The 21054-nt window shown below is 45.4% G+C and overlaps 1 protein-coding gene across 2 annotated transcripts in view; it reads right to left on the bottom strand.

Moving 5' to 3' along the window:
• LOC141153992 (NACHT, LRR and PYD domains-containing protein 12-like) overlaps positions 1-21054 on the bottom strand; it is a 450515-nt gene that overhangs the window by 371809 nt on the left and 57652 nt on the right. For both annotated transcript variants that reach the window (XM_073639348.1, XM_073639349.1), the window contains exon 2: positions 12559-12608. In XM_073639348.1, the coding sequence (XP_073495449.1) occupies positions 12559-12592 (34 nt within the window). In that variant the 5' untranslated portion in view covers positions 12593-12608. The remainder of the gene's footprint in view (positions 1-12558; positions 12609-21054) is intronic.

Here is a 21054-nt window from a genome sequence, read left to right as displayed (position 1 = left end):
TGAAAAACACTTGCACAGCACTGGCACAGACCTGCCTGGCAAAAAGTGCTAGGAACTGATGTAACCTAGCCCTCAAAAGGGCTGCAATTACAACTAGTCCCTACTCCCTAAACCTGTCTATTTAAGAGCAAATTCGCTTGCAATTCACACAGTTACGAAGTATAGCTCCCACAGCAGCAGCGGTGCCGTCTAACACTCAGCTGCAGCAGTGAGAAAATAGTGGTGACGGGGAAAATAGCTGGGTCTTATAGGGCAAGGACATGTGACATACACAGCCAATGACACATGCCCTTGCTTGTGTGAAAAAAAAGCACTTCGCTGCGTGTGTGCGCTGCTGATAGGCTGACAGACTGCACCTCCCCACTGTAAATGCGGGAAAGAAAAAAGAAATGGAGATCGGCATTATTTCTGCAGAGATCCATCCCCTGCCCCTCCCCCCGCCCACTCTACACTGAAACTGTCTATTAACATTGATTAACAGTATTACTGTGAAAAAATCCAGTTACGATTTTGGTGCACGAACAGTTATCGAACATAACCTCGAACAGCCGGATTTTTTGCAAATCGTTCGGGTTCGTCGAACGGCTCGAACACCGCCCAAAACAGCTCGAATTTGAGATTGGCGAACAGTTCGAGTCGAACACCGCTCATCTCTACTGATGACGCTGTGCGGCCAGCCAATCACTGTAATGCCCACAACCAACATGGCTACGGCATTACAGTGCATGGCAGGCAATCCCTGCATGTTCATTGGCTCTCTAAAGAGCACCAAATATGCAGAGAGGGGACCCGAGTTCCCGCCTGAGCAATCCGGAAATACTCGTCGAGCGCCGAGCTGGTCAAGCACCATGATGCTCGGGCGAGTACCGAGTAGTGGCGAGCACGTTCGCTCATCACTAGTGTTGAGCATTCCGATACTGAAATATCGGGTATCGGCCGATATTCGCGGTATCGGAATTCCGATACTTTTGCAATATCGTATACCGGAATCGGAAGTTCCCATAATGCAATGAGCCATTTTCATTTTATTCAGCCAATGAGGATCCTAACAAGTGTGGGCACATCCTGTTAGGCATGTAGGCATCTTAACTAATGGCATGGCTGTGATTGGCTGCTGAAATGATGTCATGATGCACTATAAAAGCCGCCGCCGCCATTTTGAGCTCACTCTGCTGTGAATTCAGTTAGGGATAGGACGCTGTTGTTCTGAGGGACAGTTTTAGCTACCTATTTGCTCTATACTGCTTTACCCAAGCTACTTTCTAAATCACTGTGCCTTGCAGCGCTAGTGCACAGTTCCCTGTGCTGTTCACCGCTGTCTGCAAGAGAAATTTTTTTCCGTCTTGCAGCGCTAGTGCACAGTGCTCTGCATCTGCACTGTTCACCGCTGTCTGCAAGGTCTGGTGTGTGAGTGCAGCTCACCCTGTAGTGTGTGCTTCAACCCCGTCTGGTTGTAGTGCACTCAGTGTGTGTCACTGCCTCATACATTGTCCTTTATTGCCAATTCATAATTTTTCCTGATATCTCCTATTAGTGTGGTGGTTCCATCCGTATTCAGCTAAATTGGTTCCAAACACACTATATAGGAGTAGATAGAGGAGCCTTTCTGCAGCATTGGGCCCTGCAGCCCCAGCCAGATTAGTATTAGCCTATTTTTTGCAGCCTCATCTATTGCATTGTAGGTTACCTTCCTACATTGTAATAGCTACAAAAAGTTTGTGATACTATAGTTATTACATCTTTAGGCACATCCAGTGTCTTTTTGTGACAAAAAAAAACCTAAATAAAGTTCACCAAACACTCCACTTTACAGTTGTGTAGGCCACATTAGCTCATATTAAAGTCTAGTCCACACTTTATAAAATTAGTGTTTCTTATACCTGTTAGCAGCTGTTCAGGAATAAGCACACTAAGCCCTTAGTACTTTTCTGCCTATCTTTATCAGTCTACCAAGATGAAGAAGGCAGGGAGTAAGGCATGTGGTCGTGGGCGTGTGCGTGGGCGTGGAGTTTCTGCAGGGAGAGGACGTGAGGATTCTGTGCCTGCTGCGGGCACCAGTGACTCAGCATCCCCCAGTTTTACCAGGGAACAGTCCTTTATGCGCAGCTTTGTAGGAGCTAGCCGTACCCCACTGCTGCGCGAGGACCAAATTGAAGCCGTTGTCGGATGGATGGCAGCTAACGCATCGACTTCAATTAGTTACAGATCCTCTCAGGTCCTGAGCACTGAAGAGCACCCATCTGTTTCTTCACCACCTGCCAAATTGCCCAGGCAGTCAGAGAGCCCTGGACAGGAGCCATCTCTACTTCTGTTCTCTGAATCTCTTGGCTTGGAAAGAGGGGGCCAGCCAAGCAGAATTCTAGAATTTGAAGAAGAGGTAGTATGCAGTGATGCGCAACTATTTTGTCTCTCTGAATCTGAAGAGGCGGGTGGGCCAGTACCTATGGTCAGCAGTAGTGTTGAGCCACCCCCGTAGTGTTCGGGTTCGGTTTGGTTCGTCGAACACCGGGATGTTCGAGGAACTGTTCGTCGAACTGTTCGTCGAACACCTTAGAACACCGTCGAACACCGTTAAAACCAATGGCAGGCAAACAAAAACACATAGAAACACATAGAAAACACCTTCAAAGGTGTCCAAAAGCTGACAAACTGCTCAGAAGACGCTTTCTTTAAAAAGCCGGCTGGCAATTCAGCAGCGGCATACACCGGTACCCGACAATTTAGACAAGAAGGAATAGAGCCTCACACATAGATTAGATAGATAGAAACATGTCAGTCACATATATATGAAGTACAGTGACAATGTTGCTTACTGTACTTGTCATTTAGTGTAAAGGATTTATTAAAAAAAATAATAGTGTTTTCATGCACCGTCCCTTTAAAAAAGCCGGCCGGCAATTCAGCATCTGTACCCGACAATTTATAACAGACAGAATAGAGCTTCACACATAGATTAGATAGATAGAAACATGTCAGTCACATATATATGAAGTACAGTGACAATGTTGCTTACTGTACTTGTCATTTAGTGTAAAGGATTTATTAAAAAAAATAATAGTGTTTTCATGCACCGTCCCTTTAAAAAAGCCGGCCGGCAATTCAGCATCTGTACCCGACAATTTATAACAGACAGAATAGAGCTTCACACATAGATTAGATAGATAGAAACATGTCAGTCACATATATATGAAGTACAGTGACAATGTTGCTTACTGTACTTGTCATTTAGTGTAAAGGATTTATTAAAAAAAAAATAGTGTTTTCATGCACCGTCCCTTTAAAAAAGCCGGCCGGCAATTCAGCATCTGTACCCGACAATTTATAACAGACAGAATAGAGCTTCACACATAGATTAGATAGATAGAAACATGTCAGTCACATATATATGAAGTACAGTGATAGTGTTAATTACTGTACTTGTCATTTAGTATTAAAATAAAGGATTTATTATTAAAAGAAAATTGGCGTGGGGTTCCCCTTAATTTTAGTCTCTAGCGGAGGTTAAGCAGACAGCTGGGGCAGATGTTTGAAGCCTGGGAAGGGGGTAATACCCACGGAGCTTCCCAGGCTACTAATATGAGCCCCCAGCTGAATACATAGCCTTTACTAGCTATTAAAATGGGGGACCCCCCCAAAAAAATGACGTGGGGTCCCCCCTAATTTAATAGCTAGCAAAGGCTAGGCAGACAGCTGGGGGCTGATATTAATAGCCCAGGAAGGGTGCCATGAATATTGGCCCCCTCCCAGGCTAGAAACACCAGCCGTCAGCCGCCCCAGAAATGGCGCATTCATAGGATGCGCCAATTCTGGCACTTAGCCTCGCTCTTCCACGCTGCCCTGTAGCGGTGGCAGGGGGTAATAGGGCTGGGGTTGATGTCAGCTTATAATGCCAGCTGACATCAAGCCCAGGTTAGTAATGGAGAGGCGTCTATAAGACACCCCCATTACTAACCCCATAGTCAAAGTTAAAAGAAAACACAAACACCCAGAATAAAGTCCTTTAATTGAAATAAAGACACAATCCTTTATTGTTCTAAATTAAACCATACTTACCATCACGCCCATTCCAGCTGAAGCCAACGATCTCCTGCAATAAAAGAAAAATAATAAAGCAACCTCATCCTTACCTTTCCATGGTTCCCACGACAGCTTCAGCTCTGCTACATCGAGATGACAGGCTGGACCGCAGCAGAACGCCGCCATCCAGCCTGTCATCCCGCAGACACTGAGAAGCGCAGGCTTGCTTGCGCTCTGCAGTGTCTGGCTGTGACGGCATAAAGATGAGACGAGTTCATGTCCAATGAACTCAGCTCACCTCCTGCACGTCACAGACAGCGTGGGAGAATTCTCCTGCACTCAGCGCTTCAGCGTGAGAATTCTCCCACGCTGAAGCGCTGAGTGCAGGAGAATTTTCCCACGCTGTCAGTGACGTGCATAAGGTGAGCTCATGTCCAATGAACTCAGCTCACCTCCTGCACGTCACTGACAGCGTGGGAGAATTCTCCTGCACTCAGCGCTTCAGTGTGAGAATTCTCCCACGCTGAAGCGCTGAGTGCAGGAGAATTCTCCCACGCTGTCAGTGACGTGCAGGAGGTGAGCTGAGTTCATTGGACATGAACTCGTCTCATCTTTATGCCGTCACAGCCAGACACTGCAGAGCGCAAGCAAGCCTGCGCTTCTCAGCGTCTGCGGGATGACAGGCTGGATGGCGGCGTTCTGCTGCGGTCCAGCCTGTCATCTCGATGTAGCAGAGCTGAAGCTGTCGTGGGAACCATGGAAAGGTAAGGATGAGGTTGCTTTATTATTTTATTTTTATTACAGGAGATCGTTGGCTTCAGCTGGAATGGGTGTGATGGTAAGTATGGTTTAATTTAGAACAATAAAGAATTGTGTCTTTATTTCAATTAAAGGACTTTATTCTGGGTGTTTGTGTTTTTTTTAACTTTGACTATGGGGTTAGTAATGGGGGTGTCTTATAGACGCCTCTCCATTACTAACCTGGGCTTGATGTCATCTGGCATTATAAGCTGACATCAACCCCAGCCCTATTACCCCCTGCCACCGCACCAGGGCAGCGTGGAAGAGCGAGGCTAAGTGCCAGAGTTGGCGCATCCTATGGATGCGTCATTTCTGGGGCGGCTGACGGCTGGTGTTTCTAGCCTGGGAGGGGGCCAATATTCATGGCTCCCTTCCTGGACTATTAATATCAGCCCCCAGCTGTCTGCCTAGCCTTTGCTAGCTATTAAATTAGGGGGGACCCCACGTCATTTTTTTGGGGGGGTCCCCCATTTTAATAGCTAGTAAAGGCTATGTATTCAGCTGGGGGCTGATATTAGTAGCCTGGGAAGCTCCGTGGGTATTACCCCCTTCCCAGGCTTCAAACATCTGCCCCAGCTGTCTGCTTAACCTCCGCTAGAGCCTAAAATTAAGGGGAACCCCACGCCAATATTTTTAATAATAAATCCTTTATTTTAATACTAAATGACAAGTACAGTAAGCAACACTGTCACTGTACTTCATATATATGTGACTGACATGTTTCTATCTATCTAATCTATGTGTGATTCTCTATTCCTTCTATTCTAAATTGTCGGGTATAGATGCTGAATTGCCGGCCGGCTTTCTTAAAGAGACGGTGCATGAAAACACTATTATTTTTTTTAATAAATCCTTTACACTAAATGACAAGTACAGTAAGCAGCACTTTCACTGTACTTCGTATATATGTGGCTGACATGTTTATATCTATCTAATCTATGTGTGAAGCTCTATTCTTTCGGTTCTAAATTGTCGGGTACCGGTGTATGCCGCTGCTGAATTGCCGGCTTTTCATGTTTCACTGTTGGCACTGTTCCCATCGATTTCGGCAATCACTGTAATGCCACAACCACCATGGCTGTGGCATTACAGTGAGTGTCAGACAATCCCTGCATGATTGGTGCTCTAAATAGCACCAGACATGCAGGACACGCTTTTGGTGCACGAACAGTTATCGAACATAACCTCGAACAGCCGAATTTTTTGCAAATCGTTCGGGTTCGTCGAACAACTCGAACACCACCCAAAACAGCTCGAATTTGAGATTGGCGAACAGTTCTAGTCGAACACCGCTCATCTCTAGTCAGCAGCACACCTCAGTACGCATCTGATGATGAGACTCAGGTGCCACTTTCTGGTGCGTACTGTGCTGTCGAGACTACCCAGGAGAAGCAGTTGTTTGAAGAGGGTGGTGTAGATGATGAGGTCCTTGACCCATCATGGCGTGAGGGACAGGAAGGTGGTGGGAGCAGCTCTGAGGAAGAGATTCCCCGAACGGCCCAAAAAGGAGGGAGAGGGAGGGGGCAGACTTGGTTGCCTGTAGCCTCCACTTCGGCACCCATTAGGAGCATGGCTCTTCCAAAATCCAAAGCGGGCGCTCCCAAGACTTGCAGTGCCTGGTCCTTTTTTGACACAGTTGCAGATGACATTTGCTTTGTCAAATGCAAGCTGTGTAATCAGAAGGTGAAAAGAGGGAAAAGTGTCAGCAACCTCAATACCACAAATATGTGGAAACATGTGCGGACCAAGCACGTGGTGGAGTTACAAAAACACACTGAAGACCTAGGCCAACCTACAGCGCCACCTACCACCTCTTCAGCTCGTGTTGTAGCCTCTTCCTCCAGCTCACACACAGCTGGTTCGGCTTCCTCACAGGATCGCCATGGAAGAATCTCTGGCACTGTTGTACAGAGACACAGTGTAATTCCACCCACAGCACCACTTTCCCAGTCATCCTCACACTCCCAGGCCAGTCTACAGCCATCGTTAGCACAGGCATGGGAGAAAAGGCGCCCATACTCGGCAAACCACCCCCGAGCACAGGCTCTGAATGCTGGCATTGCTAAACTACTGGCCCTTGAAATGCTATCATTCAGGCTGGTGGAGACTGACACATTCCGTAACTTTATGGCATTGGCAGTCCCACAATACAACGTGCCCAGCCGCTTTTATTTCAGCAGGCAAGCCGTCCCTGCCCTGCAACATCATGTGGAGGGAAAAATTAAACATGCGCTACAAAACGCCGTCAGTAGCAAGGTCCACCTGACCACCGATGCGTGGACCAGTAAGCATGGACAGGGACGATACCTTTCCCTCACTGCCCATTGGGTAAATGTTGTGGAGCCGGGTACAAATCTTGAGAGTGGCGCTGTACGTGTTCTGCCAACTCCAAGGATTGCAGGAATCCAGTCTGTACACATTGACTCCTCCTCATGCTCCAGTTCCTCTGAATCAGCGCTGCAGGAGCTGTCACGGTCTACCTCCACATCGACCCGTGAACGGTTACCTGTTATGATGACCGATATGAGCACAGCCGTGGCCAAACGTCAACAGGCCGTATTAAAATTAATTTCTTTGGGGAATCGAAGCCACACAGCGCAGGAGCTCTGGAATGCCATCAAGCAGCAGAGCGACGTGTGGTTTGTGCCAGCGAATCTCCAGCCAGGCATGGTAGTGTGTGACAATGGCCGAAATCTGGTGGCAGCTCTGGGCCTAGGCAACCTCACTCACATCCCATGTCTGGCACATGTGCTCAACTTGGTCGTGCAGAGTTTTTTGAGGGACTAACCGGATCTTGATGCACTGCTTCACAAGGTCCGCATGCATAGTGCGCTCACTTGCGGCGTTCCAGCAATGCAAGATCACGCATTGCAGCTCTGCAGCGCCGATTACGTCTTCCGGAACATCGCATCATATGTGACCTACCCACTAGGTGGAATTCAACGTTACATATGTTGGAGAGGTTGTGTGAGCAGCAGGCAGCAGTAATGGAGTACCAGCTGCAGCAGGCGCAAACAAGTCGCAGTGCGCGCCGTTCACACTTCACCACCACTGAGTGGGCCTCTATGAAGGACATTTGCCACGTTTTGCGTGCCTTCGATTATTCCACGCGGATGGCGAGTGCAGATGATGCACTAGTCAGCATGACTATCCCCCTTATCTGCCTGCTTGAAAAAACACTGCAAGCACTAAGGGACGAGGTTTTGGAAGAGGTGGAGGATGAGGAGTCACAAATGCCATCTGCTTCTCTACAGTCTGCGCAACGTGGTTCCTCACAAAGGCCTAGGCAGGGGACACTTTGTGAGGAGGATGAGGAGGAGTCAATGGATGAGGAAGACATCTGTCCAGAGGAGGGAGGTACACAATGCTCTAGTAGTCAGTATCTAGAGCGAGGGTGGGGTGATGCAGAGCAGGCAGAGATCACGCCTCAAGCAGGGGACAGCGTTTCTTGGCCAGTTGGCAGTCTGCAGCACATGGTTGATTTCATGCTGCAGTGCCTGAGAAACGACCGCCGCATCGCCCACATTCTCAACACGGCTGATTATTGGGTGTCCACCCTCCTAGATCCTCGCTACCGGGACAACTTACAAAGCCTCATAACACCGTTGAACCGGGAGCGTAAAATGCGGGAGTACCAAGACGCACTGGTGCATTCCATCATGTTCTCCATTCCAACCGAGAGCAGTGATGCTAGTGCTTTACAAAGCAGCTCAGTGCGTCGAGGCAGTGGAGGAAGCTCTGCACAAAGAGGGAGCAGAAGCAGCGCCTCAGCACAAGGCAAGACCAGTATGGCCGAAATGTGGCAAAGTTTTGTGTCCCCGCCGCCACAAATGTCTACACCATCACAGACGGCTCCAGTCAGCAGGAGGCAACGTTTCCGTCAGATGGTGACAGACTATATGTCTTGCCCTCTTAGTGTACTCCCAGACGGCTCTTCTCCTTTCAAGTTTTGGGTCTGTAAGCTGGATACATGGCCAGAGCTTAGTCAGTATGCATTGGAGGTGCTAGCTTGCCCTGCTGCTAGTGTATTATCGGAACGCGTCTTTAGTGCCGCAGGTGGTGTACTAACAGACCGTCGCATGCGACTATCCTCCGATAACGTTGACCGGCTTACTTTTCTCAAAATGAACAAGGCCTGGATCTCTCATGAATTTGCCAGTCCTCTTCCAGAATAAATAATTGATTGGCAACAGTATCCAGGTCTCCTGTTGTGTTCATGTTTCTACCACCTGAACTGTAATCCCTGAGATCCAACACCGCCAGTTGGCGCTCGGAAGTGCTGTCTGCACAGTCAACACTTGCTGCCTTGTTATTGGGGTTCAGTAACGTCAGCTGTTCCCCTGCTGTGCGGACGGCAATTTCTCCTGCTCTGTCCACATTCTCACTACTACAGATTTGAAAGTTTCTCCAATTACACCTCTGGCTCCTCTGTTTTCAGTATTATCCCTGAGCTACAACACAGCCAGTTGGCGCTCGGAAGTGCCGTCTGCACAGTCAACACTTGCTGCCGTGTTATTGGGGTTCAGTAACGTCAGCTGTTCCCCTGCTGTGCGGACGGCAATTTCTCCTGCTCTGTCCACATTCTCACTACTACAGATTTGAAAGTTTCTCCAATTACACCTCTGGCTCCTCTGTTTTCAGTATTATCCCTGAGCTACAACACCGCCAGTTGGCGCTCGGAAGTGCCGTCTGCACAGTCAACACTTGCTGCCGTGTTATTGGGGTTCAGTAACGTCAGCTGTTCCCCTGCTGTGTTCACGGCAATTTCTCCTGCTTTGTCCACATCCACTGTACTACACATTTTAAAGTTGCTCCAATTACACCTCTGGCTCCTCTGTTTTTATTCTTATCCCTGGGCTCCAGCACCGCCAGTTGGCGCTCAGAAGTGCCGTCTGCACAGTCAACACTTGCTGCGGTGTTATTGGGGTTCAGTAACGTCAGCTGTTCCCCTGCTGCGTTCACGGCAATTTCTCCTGCTCTGTCCACATTCACTGTGCTACTTATTTAAAACTTGCTCCAATTAGGCCTCTGACTCCACTCTGTTTTTATTATTTACCCTGGGTTCCAGCACAGCCAGCTGGTTCTCGGCAGTGTCTTTGGCACGGGTACTCCCTCCTGCCCAGCCTGGTTCCAGCACGCCAGCTGTTTCCGGGTAGTGTCAACGTCACTTTGCCTCCAATGCGTTGTCCTGTCGTGTTGCGGTCGGGTTAGCCGACTCTATGGTGCCTGCAGTTTAGGTGACTCCTATGTGGGCTGCGGGATCTGGCAATGAAGGCTGGTTCCATAGTGCCAATAGGACAAGCACCCCCTCTAGGACTGTGGGTTTTGGTAACTGCGGCCGGCTCGCGGACTTGAACTTTTTTTTACATGGGTACCTTCTGCTACCCATCCGGGTTCCAGTACCGTCAGCTGGTTCTTGGCAGTGCCTTTGGATTAGGTGCCTCCTTCTCGGTATCCAAGTTCCACCAACGTCTGCTGGTCCTTGGTAGTGCTTTCTGGCACAGGTACCTCCTGCTTAGTAACCGAGTTCCAGTAACATCAGCTGGTCCTCGGTAGTTCCATTGGCTCTTGTACCTTCTGCTACCCATCCGGGTTCCAGTACCGTCAGCTGGTCCTCGGTAGCTCCTCAGTCTTCTTGTACTTTCTGCTACATTTCCAAGTTCAAGCTTTTTGAAATGGTTCTTGGTAATCACTCTGGATCTCCCTGACGAGGACCCTGAAGACGAGGACCCTGAAGACCAACCCGAAGAAGACGAGGACCCTGAAGACCACCCCGAAGAAGACGAGGACCCTGAAGACGAGGACCCTGAAGACGAGGACCCTGAAGACGAGGACCCTGAAGACGAGGACCCTGAAGACGAGGACCCTGAAGACGAGGACCCTGAAGACGAGGACCCTGAAGACGAGGACCCTGAAGACGAGGACCCTGAAGACCACCCCGAAGAAGACGAGGACCCTGAAGACCACCCCGAAGAAGACGAGGACCCCGAAGACGAGGACCCAGAAGACCAACCCGAAGAAGACGAGGACCCCGAAGACGAGGACCCGGAAGACGACCACCCTGAAGACCACCCTGAAGAAGACCAAGAAGATGACCCTGAAGAAGTTGACCAAGAGGACAAAGAAGAGAAGACAAGTACCAAGATACAGAAGAACAAGAGACAGAAAAGCAAGAAGCAGAAATACAAGAAGCTGCAGAACAAAAAGCGGAAGAACATTAAGCATAAGATTAAAATTCAGAGCAAAAGATAATATCTAAATTATAAGCAGAATATGACAAAGCAGTGTATGGGGGTGAGTCCGTTCCTCCTCGTGGTGCCCCTGGAAAAGACCTGCTGCTGCAGGCCAAACTGAACGTGGACAAATCCTGTTGTGAATCTTTTGTGACGGGCAGAACGAAAGGTGTAATGTCCAACCTTTTATAGATAACAACTACAGGAATGCCTGTCACAAATAAGAATATGATGAAGAAGAAGAATATGAAGAAGATGAAGAAGTAGAATATGAAGAATGTAAAAAAAAGAATAATACGAAGAAGGTGAAGAAGAAGAAGGTGAAGAAGAAGTGGATGAAAAAGATGCTGAGGATGATGAAGGAGAAAGTGTGGGAGAAGTAAAAAAGAAGGTGAAGAGCATGGAAGTAGTGAAACAAATATCTGACAAAATATAAAAATACTTAACATAGTTAATATTTCCGTAACTCAGAACATCTTAAAAAAATAGTAATTCCTGCTATTCCATTTGATTGGGCTAAACCTCTATGCCTTTATTGTCTCCCCCACCTCCCCCAATACATTCTACATTATTCTTAGTTGTTTTCCTTCATGTAGAATTAATCTACAAGGAAAGAAAGGGTTTATTTTAATTCCGATATTTATGTCCCATTGACTTGCATTGGTTTCCGGTATCGGAATCGGCGATATCCGATACTTTTTCGGTATCGGTCCGATCCAATCCGATCCGATATTTCCCGATATCGGAAGGTATCGCTCAACACTACTCATCACTAGTCATTATGGACATGGCAATACCAAATATGTGTACTTTTCTTCTTTTCATTTTTGCTTTTATCTAAGAAATGCATTTCTTAAGGCGAAATATTTTTCTGCTATTTTTTTTTAAGTTTCCTAATTTGAGGGGTTTTTTTTTCACTTTTTTTCACTTTTTTTACTGAGTCCCTCTGTGGGTATTGAATACCAAGTAGCTTGATTGCTGATGTAATGCACTGCAATGTCAGTGACAGTCTGGCAGAACGCCTTTAATACTCTGCTTATGGCAAGGTTTAATAGGCCACCATCATTGTTAGATCTCCAGTACTATGACAACCATCAGCTCCCTGCGATTGTGTCACAAGGGTGCCAATGGTGTGAGAGAGGGATTGCCTTCCTAGCCTTCTGAATGCACCAATCACTATTGATTCTGAAAAGTAAAAAATTATTAGAAGTCTTACAAAGGGATGCAGAACTCCTGAAATAGCTAATTGCGAACACAGAACCCACAAATCTTTTGTTGCAAATAGCCAACAGGTTTACTGTCTTAGATTTGGTTATAAATGTAATGACTCAAATAACCTAGGAAAAGAAAACAGCATTATCTCAGCATTCACTAATAAGACCATACGTAATTAGATCTGTTCCTTATCAAGAATATGAATTGTGCATACAGTAAATTTTAGAATCATTTACCAAATACAGTAAAAAATGGTTTATTGTTAAGAAGGAAGAGGAGAAGAGATCCTTACCAGCCATGTATCTCGCACTCATTTTCAAGTCCATTGGAAAAGTAAAATCCCTGAAAGGTGAAACACCTTCATTACAGTTAGAAGAATACAAGGATGAGGAGAATTACACCAAAAAAACGAGCTAGATAAATGTCCCATTCCAAAAGAAATTGGGGCAACAAGCCTTAGGCAAAACTATTGGTGTGGAATGTACATACATTAAATTAAACTAATAAACATATGTTCAAAAACATCAGTACTGTTTGTGTGGTTCGCACACTTTGTGAGGCAGTCAGAGTTAAATGAGTATTATTTTACGTACTTGTCTTTTGTATTTTAATAACACAATTAAATCCTTTCTGAAATGAATTGATCAAAAAATGTTAGGTAAAAGATAAAAAATAACAGTACCAGTAATAAGTATTGGAGTGTCATGTACAGGTGCATCTCATTAAATTAGAATATCATCAAAAAGTTAATTTATTTCAGTTCTTCAATACAAAAAGTGAAACTCATATATTATATAGAGTCATTACACACAGAGTGATCTATTTCAAGTGTTTATTTCTGTTAATGTTGATGATTATGGCTTACAGTCAATGAAAACACAAAAGTCATTATCTCAGTAAATTAAAATAATAACAAAAAACACCTGCAAAGGCTTCCTAAGCATTTAAAAAGGTCCTTTAGTCTGTTTCAGTAAGCTCCACAATCATGGGGAATCCTGCTGACTTGACAGATGTCCAGAAGGCAGTCATTGACACACTCCACAAGGTCCCAGAGTCTGGAGGAAGAGTGGAGAGGCCACAATTCAAGCAGCTTGAGGTCTAGTGTGAAGTTTCCACAATCAGTGATGGTTTGGGGAGCCATGTCGTCTGCTGGTGCAGGTCCACTGTGTTTTATCAAGACCAAAGTCAGCACAGCCATCTACCAGGACATTTTACAGCACTTCATGCTTCCCTCTGCCGACAAGCTTTTTGGAGATGGAATTGTCATTCTCCAGCAGGACTTGGCACCTGTCCACACTGCCAAAAGTACCAATACCTGGTGTAAAAACAACAGCATTACTGTGTTTGATTGGCAGCAAACTCGCCTGACCTTAACCCCATAGAGAATCTATTATAGAGAATCTATGGGGTATTGTCAAGAGGAAGAGGAGAGACACCAGACCCAACAATGCAGACGAGCTGAAGGCTGCTATCAAAGCAACCTGGGCTTCCTTAACACTTCAGCAGTGCCACAGGCTGATCGCCTCCATGCCACATTGCCACTGATGCAGTAATTGATGCCATAGGAGCCCAACCAAGTATTGAGGGGATTTACTGAACATACAGTAGGCCAACATTTCGGATTTTAAAAACATTTTTCAAGCTGTTGTTATATTGTCATTACATGAGTGATATCTATTGTAAATTCTACAATAGCTCAGAAACCGGCGAATCCTCGCGGCGCACCGTGCAGACGGGACAATATAGTCCTCCATACAGTATAATGGGCACCACATACTCCTCCATACAGTATAATGGGCACCACATAGTCCTCCATACAGTATTATGGGCATCACATTGTCCTCCATACAGTACAATGAGCCCCATATATTGCTTCATACAGAACAATGGATCCCATATATTGCCCACGCAAACACAGGGAGAACATACAAACTCCTTGCAGATGTTATCCTTGGTGGGATTTGAACCCAGGACCCCAGCGCTGCAAGGCTACAGTGCTAACCACTGAGCCACCATGCTGCCCATACATTGCTCCATACAGTATAATAGGCCCCATATATTGTTCCATACAGTATAATGAGCCCCATATATTGTTCCATACTGTATAATAGGCCACATATGCAGAATAATGGGCCCCATATATTACTCCATCCAGTATAATGAGCCCCATATATTTCTCTATACATTAAAATGAGCCCCATATATTGCTCCATACAGTATAATGGGCCCCATATATTGCTCCATACAGAATAATTGGCCCCATATATAGTGTCATACAGTATAATTAGCCTCATATATTGCTCCGTACAGTATGGGCCTCATATAATGCTCCATACAGAATGAGTCCCATATATTGTTCCATACAGTATGGGCCCCATATAATGCTCCATACAGTATAGTCCCCATATATAAGGAGAGGTAAATATTGAATATTGCAAACAGTTTAAAGCACAGGGGGTGGTGCCAGTGCCTGCACTAAGCTGAATCCCTACGATGTAGCGGGCTGCCTGTTCCTAGCGAACAGACCCGCCTTTGTCCTCGGCTAGTGTGAACAAAGACCTATAGCATAAGGGGAGGGGTCTCTATAAGAACTAAGGACTGAGACAAAAAAGGGACACCTCCTAAACAGAGAAGTTGTTGCAGAACACAAAAAGACTAACTGACAAAAAAGGTACTAGAGGTCCCAGAAGGACCAAGCGAACTGACAGAGAAAGGCACCGAAGCAAGTGGCTAGAGAAACAGTCAAACACTGAAGTCCAGCACAGCCAAAAGGGCGGAGCTGGAATATACAGGCAGATGGTCATGTGACCGCAAAACACAAGATGGAAAAAAAAACAAACAGGAGGGTTCCAACAGTACCCCCTCTTTTATGAGAATCCTCCGGATCCTCCAGGCCCAGGCCTATCCGGAAACCTCTTATGGAAAGCTTTAACAAGCCTAGGAGCAGAGACATCATCCGTCCTTACCCAGGAGTTGTCTTCGGGACCGAAACCCTTCCAGGACCGAAACCCTTCCAGGAGACAAGATACTGTAATCTCCCTCTATGCCATCTAGAATTCAAAATACAAGAAATTTCATATTCGCTGTCTTCCACCACAGGAGGAACTGTGACAGTGGAATCCCTATCTGACATATCAGCCTTTTCCAACAAGGAAACATGAAACACAGGATTAATCTTCCAGGAAGTAGGGACATCCAACCTAACAGCAGATGGGTTAACAACCTGAAGTACTTTAAATGGACACACAAACTTAGGACCCAGTTTTTTAGAGGGAATCCTCAACCGCAGGTTCTTTGAGGACAACCAAACCATGTCACCCACAGTAAACAAAACCTCTTAACGTTTCCTGTCAAAATACTTTTTGGACTTCTTGTTAGCCTCTTGAAGGTTGCAACGTACATTAGTCCAAACTCTCTCCAAATCACCGTAAAAATCCTCCTCCTCCGGCACCGCCGACCCCAATTTGGAGAACGAACCAAAAGACGGATGTCTCCCAGTACAACAAAAAAAGGAGAACACCCAGTAGAGGAGGATGTATGATTGTTAAGAGCAAATTCCGCGAGAGGCAGAAACTCAGACCACACCTCTTGATTGTCCGCCACAAAACAATGCAAAAACTGTTCTACATCCTGGTTCTTTCTTTCAATCTGTCCATTAGACTCAGGATGATACCCAGACGAAAATGACAAATGGGACTCCCAACCTGTTACAAAAAGCACGCCAAAAGCGAGCCATAAACTGAGGTCCTCTATCAGAAACAATGTCCGTGGGAATGCCATGAAGCTTGACAATCTCCTTAACAAATGCCTTAGCGAGTGTCTTGGCGCAAGGAAACTTAATGAATGGAACCAAATGACACATCTTACTAAAATGGTCCACGACCACCCAGGTGACAGTAAAACCCTCGGACACAGGAAGATCAGTAATAAAATCCATTGTGAGATGCGTCCAAGGCGCTATAGGAACTTCCAGAGGGCAAAGCAACTCCGCAGCAGGAGTATGTGAAGCCTTTGACCTAGCACACACAGTACATTGACGCACCCACTTGATAACTTTCTGCCATCCAGGCCACCAAAAACTGCGACTGATAAGTCTTAGTCTCAGAAATTCCTGGATGACCTGCCAACCGAGACTCATGACACTCCACAAACAAATCTCTCCTAAAGGTTCTAGGCACGAACAACCTCCCATGGGGAGTGTTAGATGGGGCATCATCTTGAGCTCTCAGAATCCCATCCTCCAAAACGGAGTGCAATGTCGCCACCACAACTCCTCCTAAAATACTCTCCTCCTCGGCACCGACCGTAGGAGAGAAGCTGCGCGATAAAGCATCGGCTTTAACATTCTTAGTACCAGGGATATAGGTAACAGAAAAATGAAACCGAGAAAAAAAACGTGCCCACCTAGCTTAACGGGCATTCAAGCGCTTGGCAGCATCCAGATAGATCAAATTCTTATGATCTGTGAAAACCTAAATAGGAAATCTAGCGCCTTCCAAAAAATGACGCCAGTGTTCAAACACAAGCTTAATAGCCAGCAACTCCCGATTTCCAACATCATAATTCAGTTCGGTTTCCGAAATTTTTTTCGAAAAGAAGGCGCAAGGATGTACTCCATCCCTGTTCTCCTGAGACAAAACTGCTCTGACCCCCACCGATGAAGCATCAACCTCGACCAAAAAAGGCTTGGTCTCATCAGGCTGCATAAGGATAGGGGCAGAACTGAACCTCTCTTTGAGATACTTAAACGCTTCAATGGCCTCAGTAGTCCACTGGGCCATATTCATACCTTTCCTGGTGAGATCGGTTAGAGGTTTAACAATTACAGAAAAATTCTTAATGAATTTCCTGTAATAATTGGCAAAACCCCAAAATCTCTGTATAGATTTCAAACCAATAGGCCTAGGCCTTTCCTGCACAGCCTGAACCTTCACATGGTCCATCTCAAAGCCCTTGCTGGATACAATGTAGCCCAAAAAACTAATTTTCTGCACAGCGAACTCACATTTCTCCAGCTTAGCAAAGAGTGAATTTTCACTCAATAACTGCAAAACTTCACGTACACTCTGCCAATGGGACTCTAGATCTGATGAATAAATCAAAATGTCATCCAAACACACAACCATATTCTTACCAATCAAAGGTCTCAGGATGTCATTAATAAGGTTATGAATAAATGCAGGTGCATTGGTAAGACCAAAAGGCATCACCAGATTCTCAAAATGACCTACCGGAGTGTTAAAAGCAGTTTTCCATTCATCACCCTCCTTCACTCGTAACAAATTGCATGCCCCCGGAGATCAATTTTAGAGAACCACTTGGCCCCCACTAAGTGGTTAAACAAGTCAGGAATTAACAGCAATGGGTAGGAATTGCGTACGGTAATCTTATTAATTTCACGAAAATCCAGACTTGGACGTAAACGCCCGTCCTTTTTTTTAACAAAGAAAAATCCAACTGCCACAGGCGACTTAGAAGGTCTAATGTGACCAGCAGCCAGGCTAGTCTGTATGTATTCCTCCAAGGCCTTTCTTTTAGGGATAGTCAGATTAAACAAGCGACTCTTGGGAAGAGTAGCTCCCGGAACGAACTCAATGGCACAATCATAATCCCTATGAGGAGGTAAAACTTGCGACTCCTCCTCCGAAAAAAACCTCCAAAAATCTTGAATAGGTACCGGTAATTCCCCATTTTCCACAGCCGCAATGCGACCATTACAACATTTATCATAGCACTTCGGACTCCAAGACTTAATCACATTAGTAGACCAGTCCAGTAAAGGATTGTGCAGTTTTAACCAAGGCAATCCTAGAACAACCGGAGAGGGTAAATTATCTAATACAACCAAGTCCAAAATTTCTTGGTGAACTTCATTGATAGTGAGGGGAAATGCAGCAACCTTGTGAGTAATACATTTCAAGGGAGTGTTATCAATTGCAATCACAGAAATAGGTGATGACAAAGGTTTGGATTTCAATTTAAGGTTTTCCAAAAACCCTTTATCAATCACATTAAGTGTTGAACCACAATCCACAAATACCTGAAATTCAATCAAATCTCCCTGCAAAGTAGTACTCCCAGAAAGAAATACTCCTGCAGAGCGTAAACAAGCTATACGGGCATACCTGACCTTTTTTTTTTCTTTACTTAAACGAAGCTCACAATACTTAATCAAATGGTCAGCTTTACCACAATAAAGACACAATCCCTCAGGGGGCAATAGGATCCAGAGGCTCAAAGAAAGGGAGGCATTCTGGATCTTTACCCTTAAGACATTGGAACCTCATGGCCTCAACCGAGAATATGAGGTTCACGTTTGAGATACCTTCTCTTTTATTATCTTACCAATGTGGTTCCTTTGCTCTTCCTGAGGTTTATACAGGTAGATTGGGTTAATTTTATTTATTGCCCATGATTTTCGCTTTGTCTGTATTTCTTATATTATATTTTTACTTCTTTCACAGACCCTACATATTTGAACCGGATATATCCTTTTTGTCACCGTATATAATAATTTCCATATTGCACCGGATCACTTATGATATTTCAGATGTTATATGACATGTACTTTGTATAACATACATTTCCCCTGTCTTCCTTTCACATTGCGATATGTATATATTTCTATAATTCTATATATCCATTCCCCCCTCCCCCCTTTCTCTTTCCCCTTCTCCCTACAGGTACCGTCATAGTCTCCCCTGCCTTCCCCTCTTATTATTTTTTATTTCTTATTATTACTTTTATTCATCTGTCTTGCCCCTTTTCTTTACATAGTTTTGGTCTTCTCTTCCCTTATTTTTCTCCTCCCCCTTATCCATTTTACCCCCATCCTTTTGGTGCCTCTGCTCCCCCTGTCTCTTATTTCCTCCTTGTGGTCCCCTAGCTCCTTTATACATATCCCGCGCACGAACCGCTGTGCCTTTATTCCTTTCTGTATTTCTCTCCCTTTTGGCCGCGCGCATGCGCGTTTATGCGTTCCACGCTACCGGATGTTGCGTTCCACCAAACCGGAAGTTGCGTCCTCGCACTCCGGAAGCAGGAAGCCTCATAGCGCTTATAACACCGCCAACGCTCTAGACACTACACCACCAACGGCCGGACTTTTGTTCCTTTACCACACATAGGTAAGAGCCCTCTATGCTTGGCATCCTATATGTCCCCATATTCTCCGGTTTTTTACCCCCTTTCTTTACCCTCAGGTCTACCTACCTTACCCCGTGGGCAGGTCTCCTTGGCTATTCCCTCAGACTTCTGCATTTTGACCTTCTTTCACTTAAGGCAAGTCATCTCTTCTGGTTGGATACTGGTTTTAGTCTGTTACTGGTGTCTCATTTTCCCTTTGCCGTCTGTTTACAGCTATTTTGCCGGCTGATCCCCTTTTTTCCCTTACCACTACCAAGACTGGTTCTCTTTATTTTTCCCCTGAGTTTCTCTACTACCACTAGGATTTTCTCCCAGATATCAATCAGCGCATAGCAACTAGGTATCCTTTTTCCTTTTATTTTTACATCGATCCGTTCTTTTGCTCTGTATGTATATTGTTCCCTCTTCCTTTTGCTCCCATTGTTCTCCCCTATTCCCCCCCCCCCGCTTTTTTCTTCCCTCGCTTTTTTTCCCCCCCTACTCCTCTTCTCTCCCCTTTGCCTTGTTCCGTTCACATATGCCTATTTTGTTGTATATTACTCATTGTATTGTCTTTTATTTTATGTCACACTTATGTCTTTATTTTGTTTATTTTCTGGTTTTCAAGCTCCTTTGATGCCCCTGAGGAAAACCCCGTTGAGGTTGAAACGTTGGGCAGGCAACTGTACACTGATTATTATTTGAACCAGTTGATGTTGGAGAAATAAAGCATCTATTATTTCATCACCTATATGAGACTTTTTCCATATTATTTGGTGTGCCGGAATCTTTATTTACACAATCCCTCAGCGAACCTCCGGTCTCTTTCCTGAGAGCAGAGTGACATCGCCCCAACCTCCATAGGTTCTCCGCCATCTGAGCAGATTTTCTGGGGACTAGGACCTGACATTACAGGAGTCTTTACCTCATTCAGCCTGAACCTCAGCCTCCTGTCCACATGAACAGCTAATTGCATGGCATCCTGCGGAGTCTCAGGTGCATGGAATGAAATTAGTAGATCCCTAACCCTTTCACTCAGACCAGCAAGAAATAAACATTTCAAAGTAGGATCATTCCATAAGACTTCTGAAGCCCATCTTCTGAAGTGTGTGCAATAATTTTCAACATCACCTGACCCCTGATTCAAACACCTGAGTTCTGCCTCAGCAGATGAGATTCGATCAGGATCGTCATATAATAGACCCATAGCAGAAAAAAATTCTTCTACAGACCTTAAGCATGGATCATTAGGTTGGAGAGAAAAGGCCCACCCATGTGGTTCATTGCGCAAAAGTGACATAATAAAACCAATGAGCTGTGATTCATTCCCAGAGGATCTTGGTCTCAAATGAAAATATAACAAACAAGCATTTTTAAAGGAAAAAAAATCTTGCTGTTTATCATAAAAAAACATCAGGCTGTCCTACCTTGGGTTCCACAAAATGCGCTCCAGAACAGCTACTCACGTGTTGCTGTAGCTCGGCCACCTCCAGAGACAATCCCTGCAGGCGTTGAGCCAAATCCTGGACGGAAACCATACTGATCCCCGAATTTCTTTCCTTTTAGTTTTTTGGGCTGGACTTACTGTTATGATCTGCAACATATACTAAGGAAAGAAGGGGGAAAGCTGTCCCTACAGTAAGACTAAGCTGTATCCCTACGA

The sequence above is a fragment of the Phyllobates terribilis genome, unplaced genomic scaffold (genome assembly GCF_046119375.1).
Source record: "Phyllobates terribilis strain yellow unplaced genomic scaffold, ASM4611937v1 Scaffold_7__3_contigs__length_470593459, whole genome shotgun sequence".
Lineage (NCBI taxonomy): Eukaryota > Metazoa > Chordata > Amphibia > Anura > Dendrobatidae > Phyllobates > Phyllobates terribilis.
The sequence above is the reverse complement of the archived record's forward strand: the minus strand, read 5'-3'. Positions and strand labels throughout refer to the sequence as shown.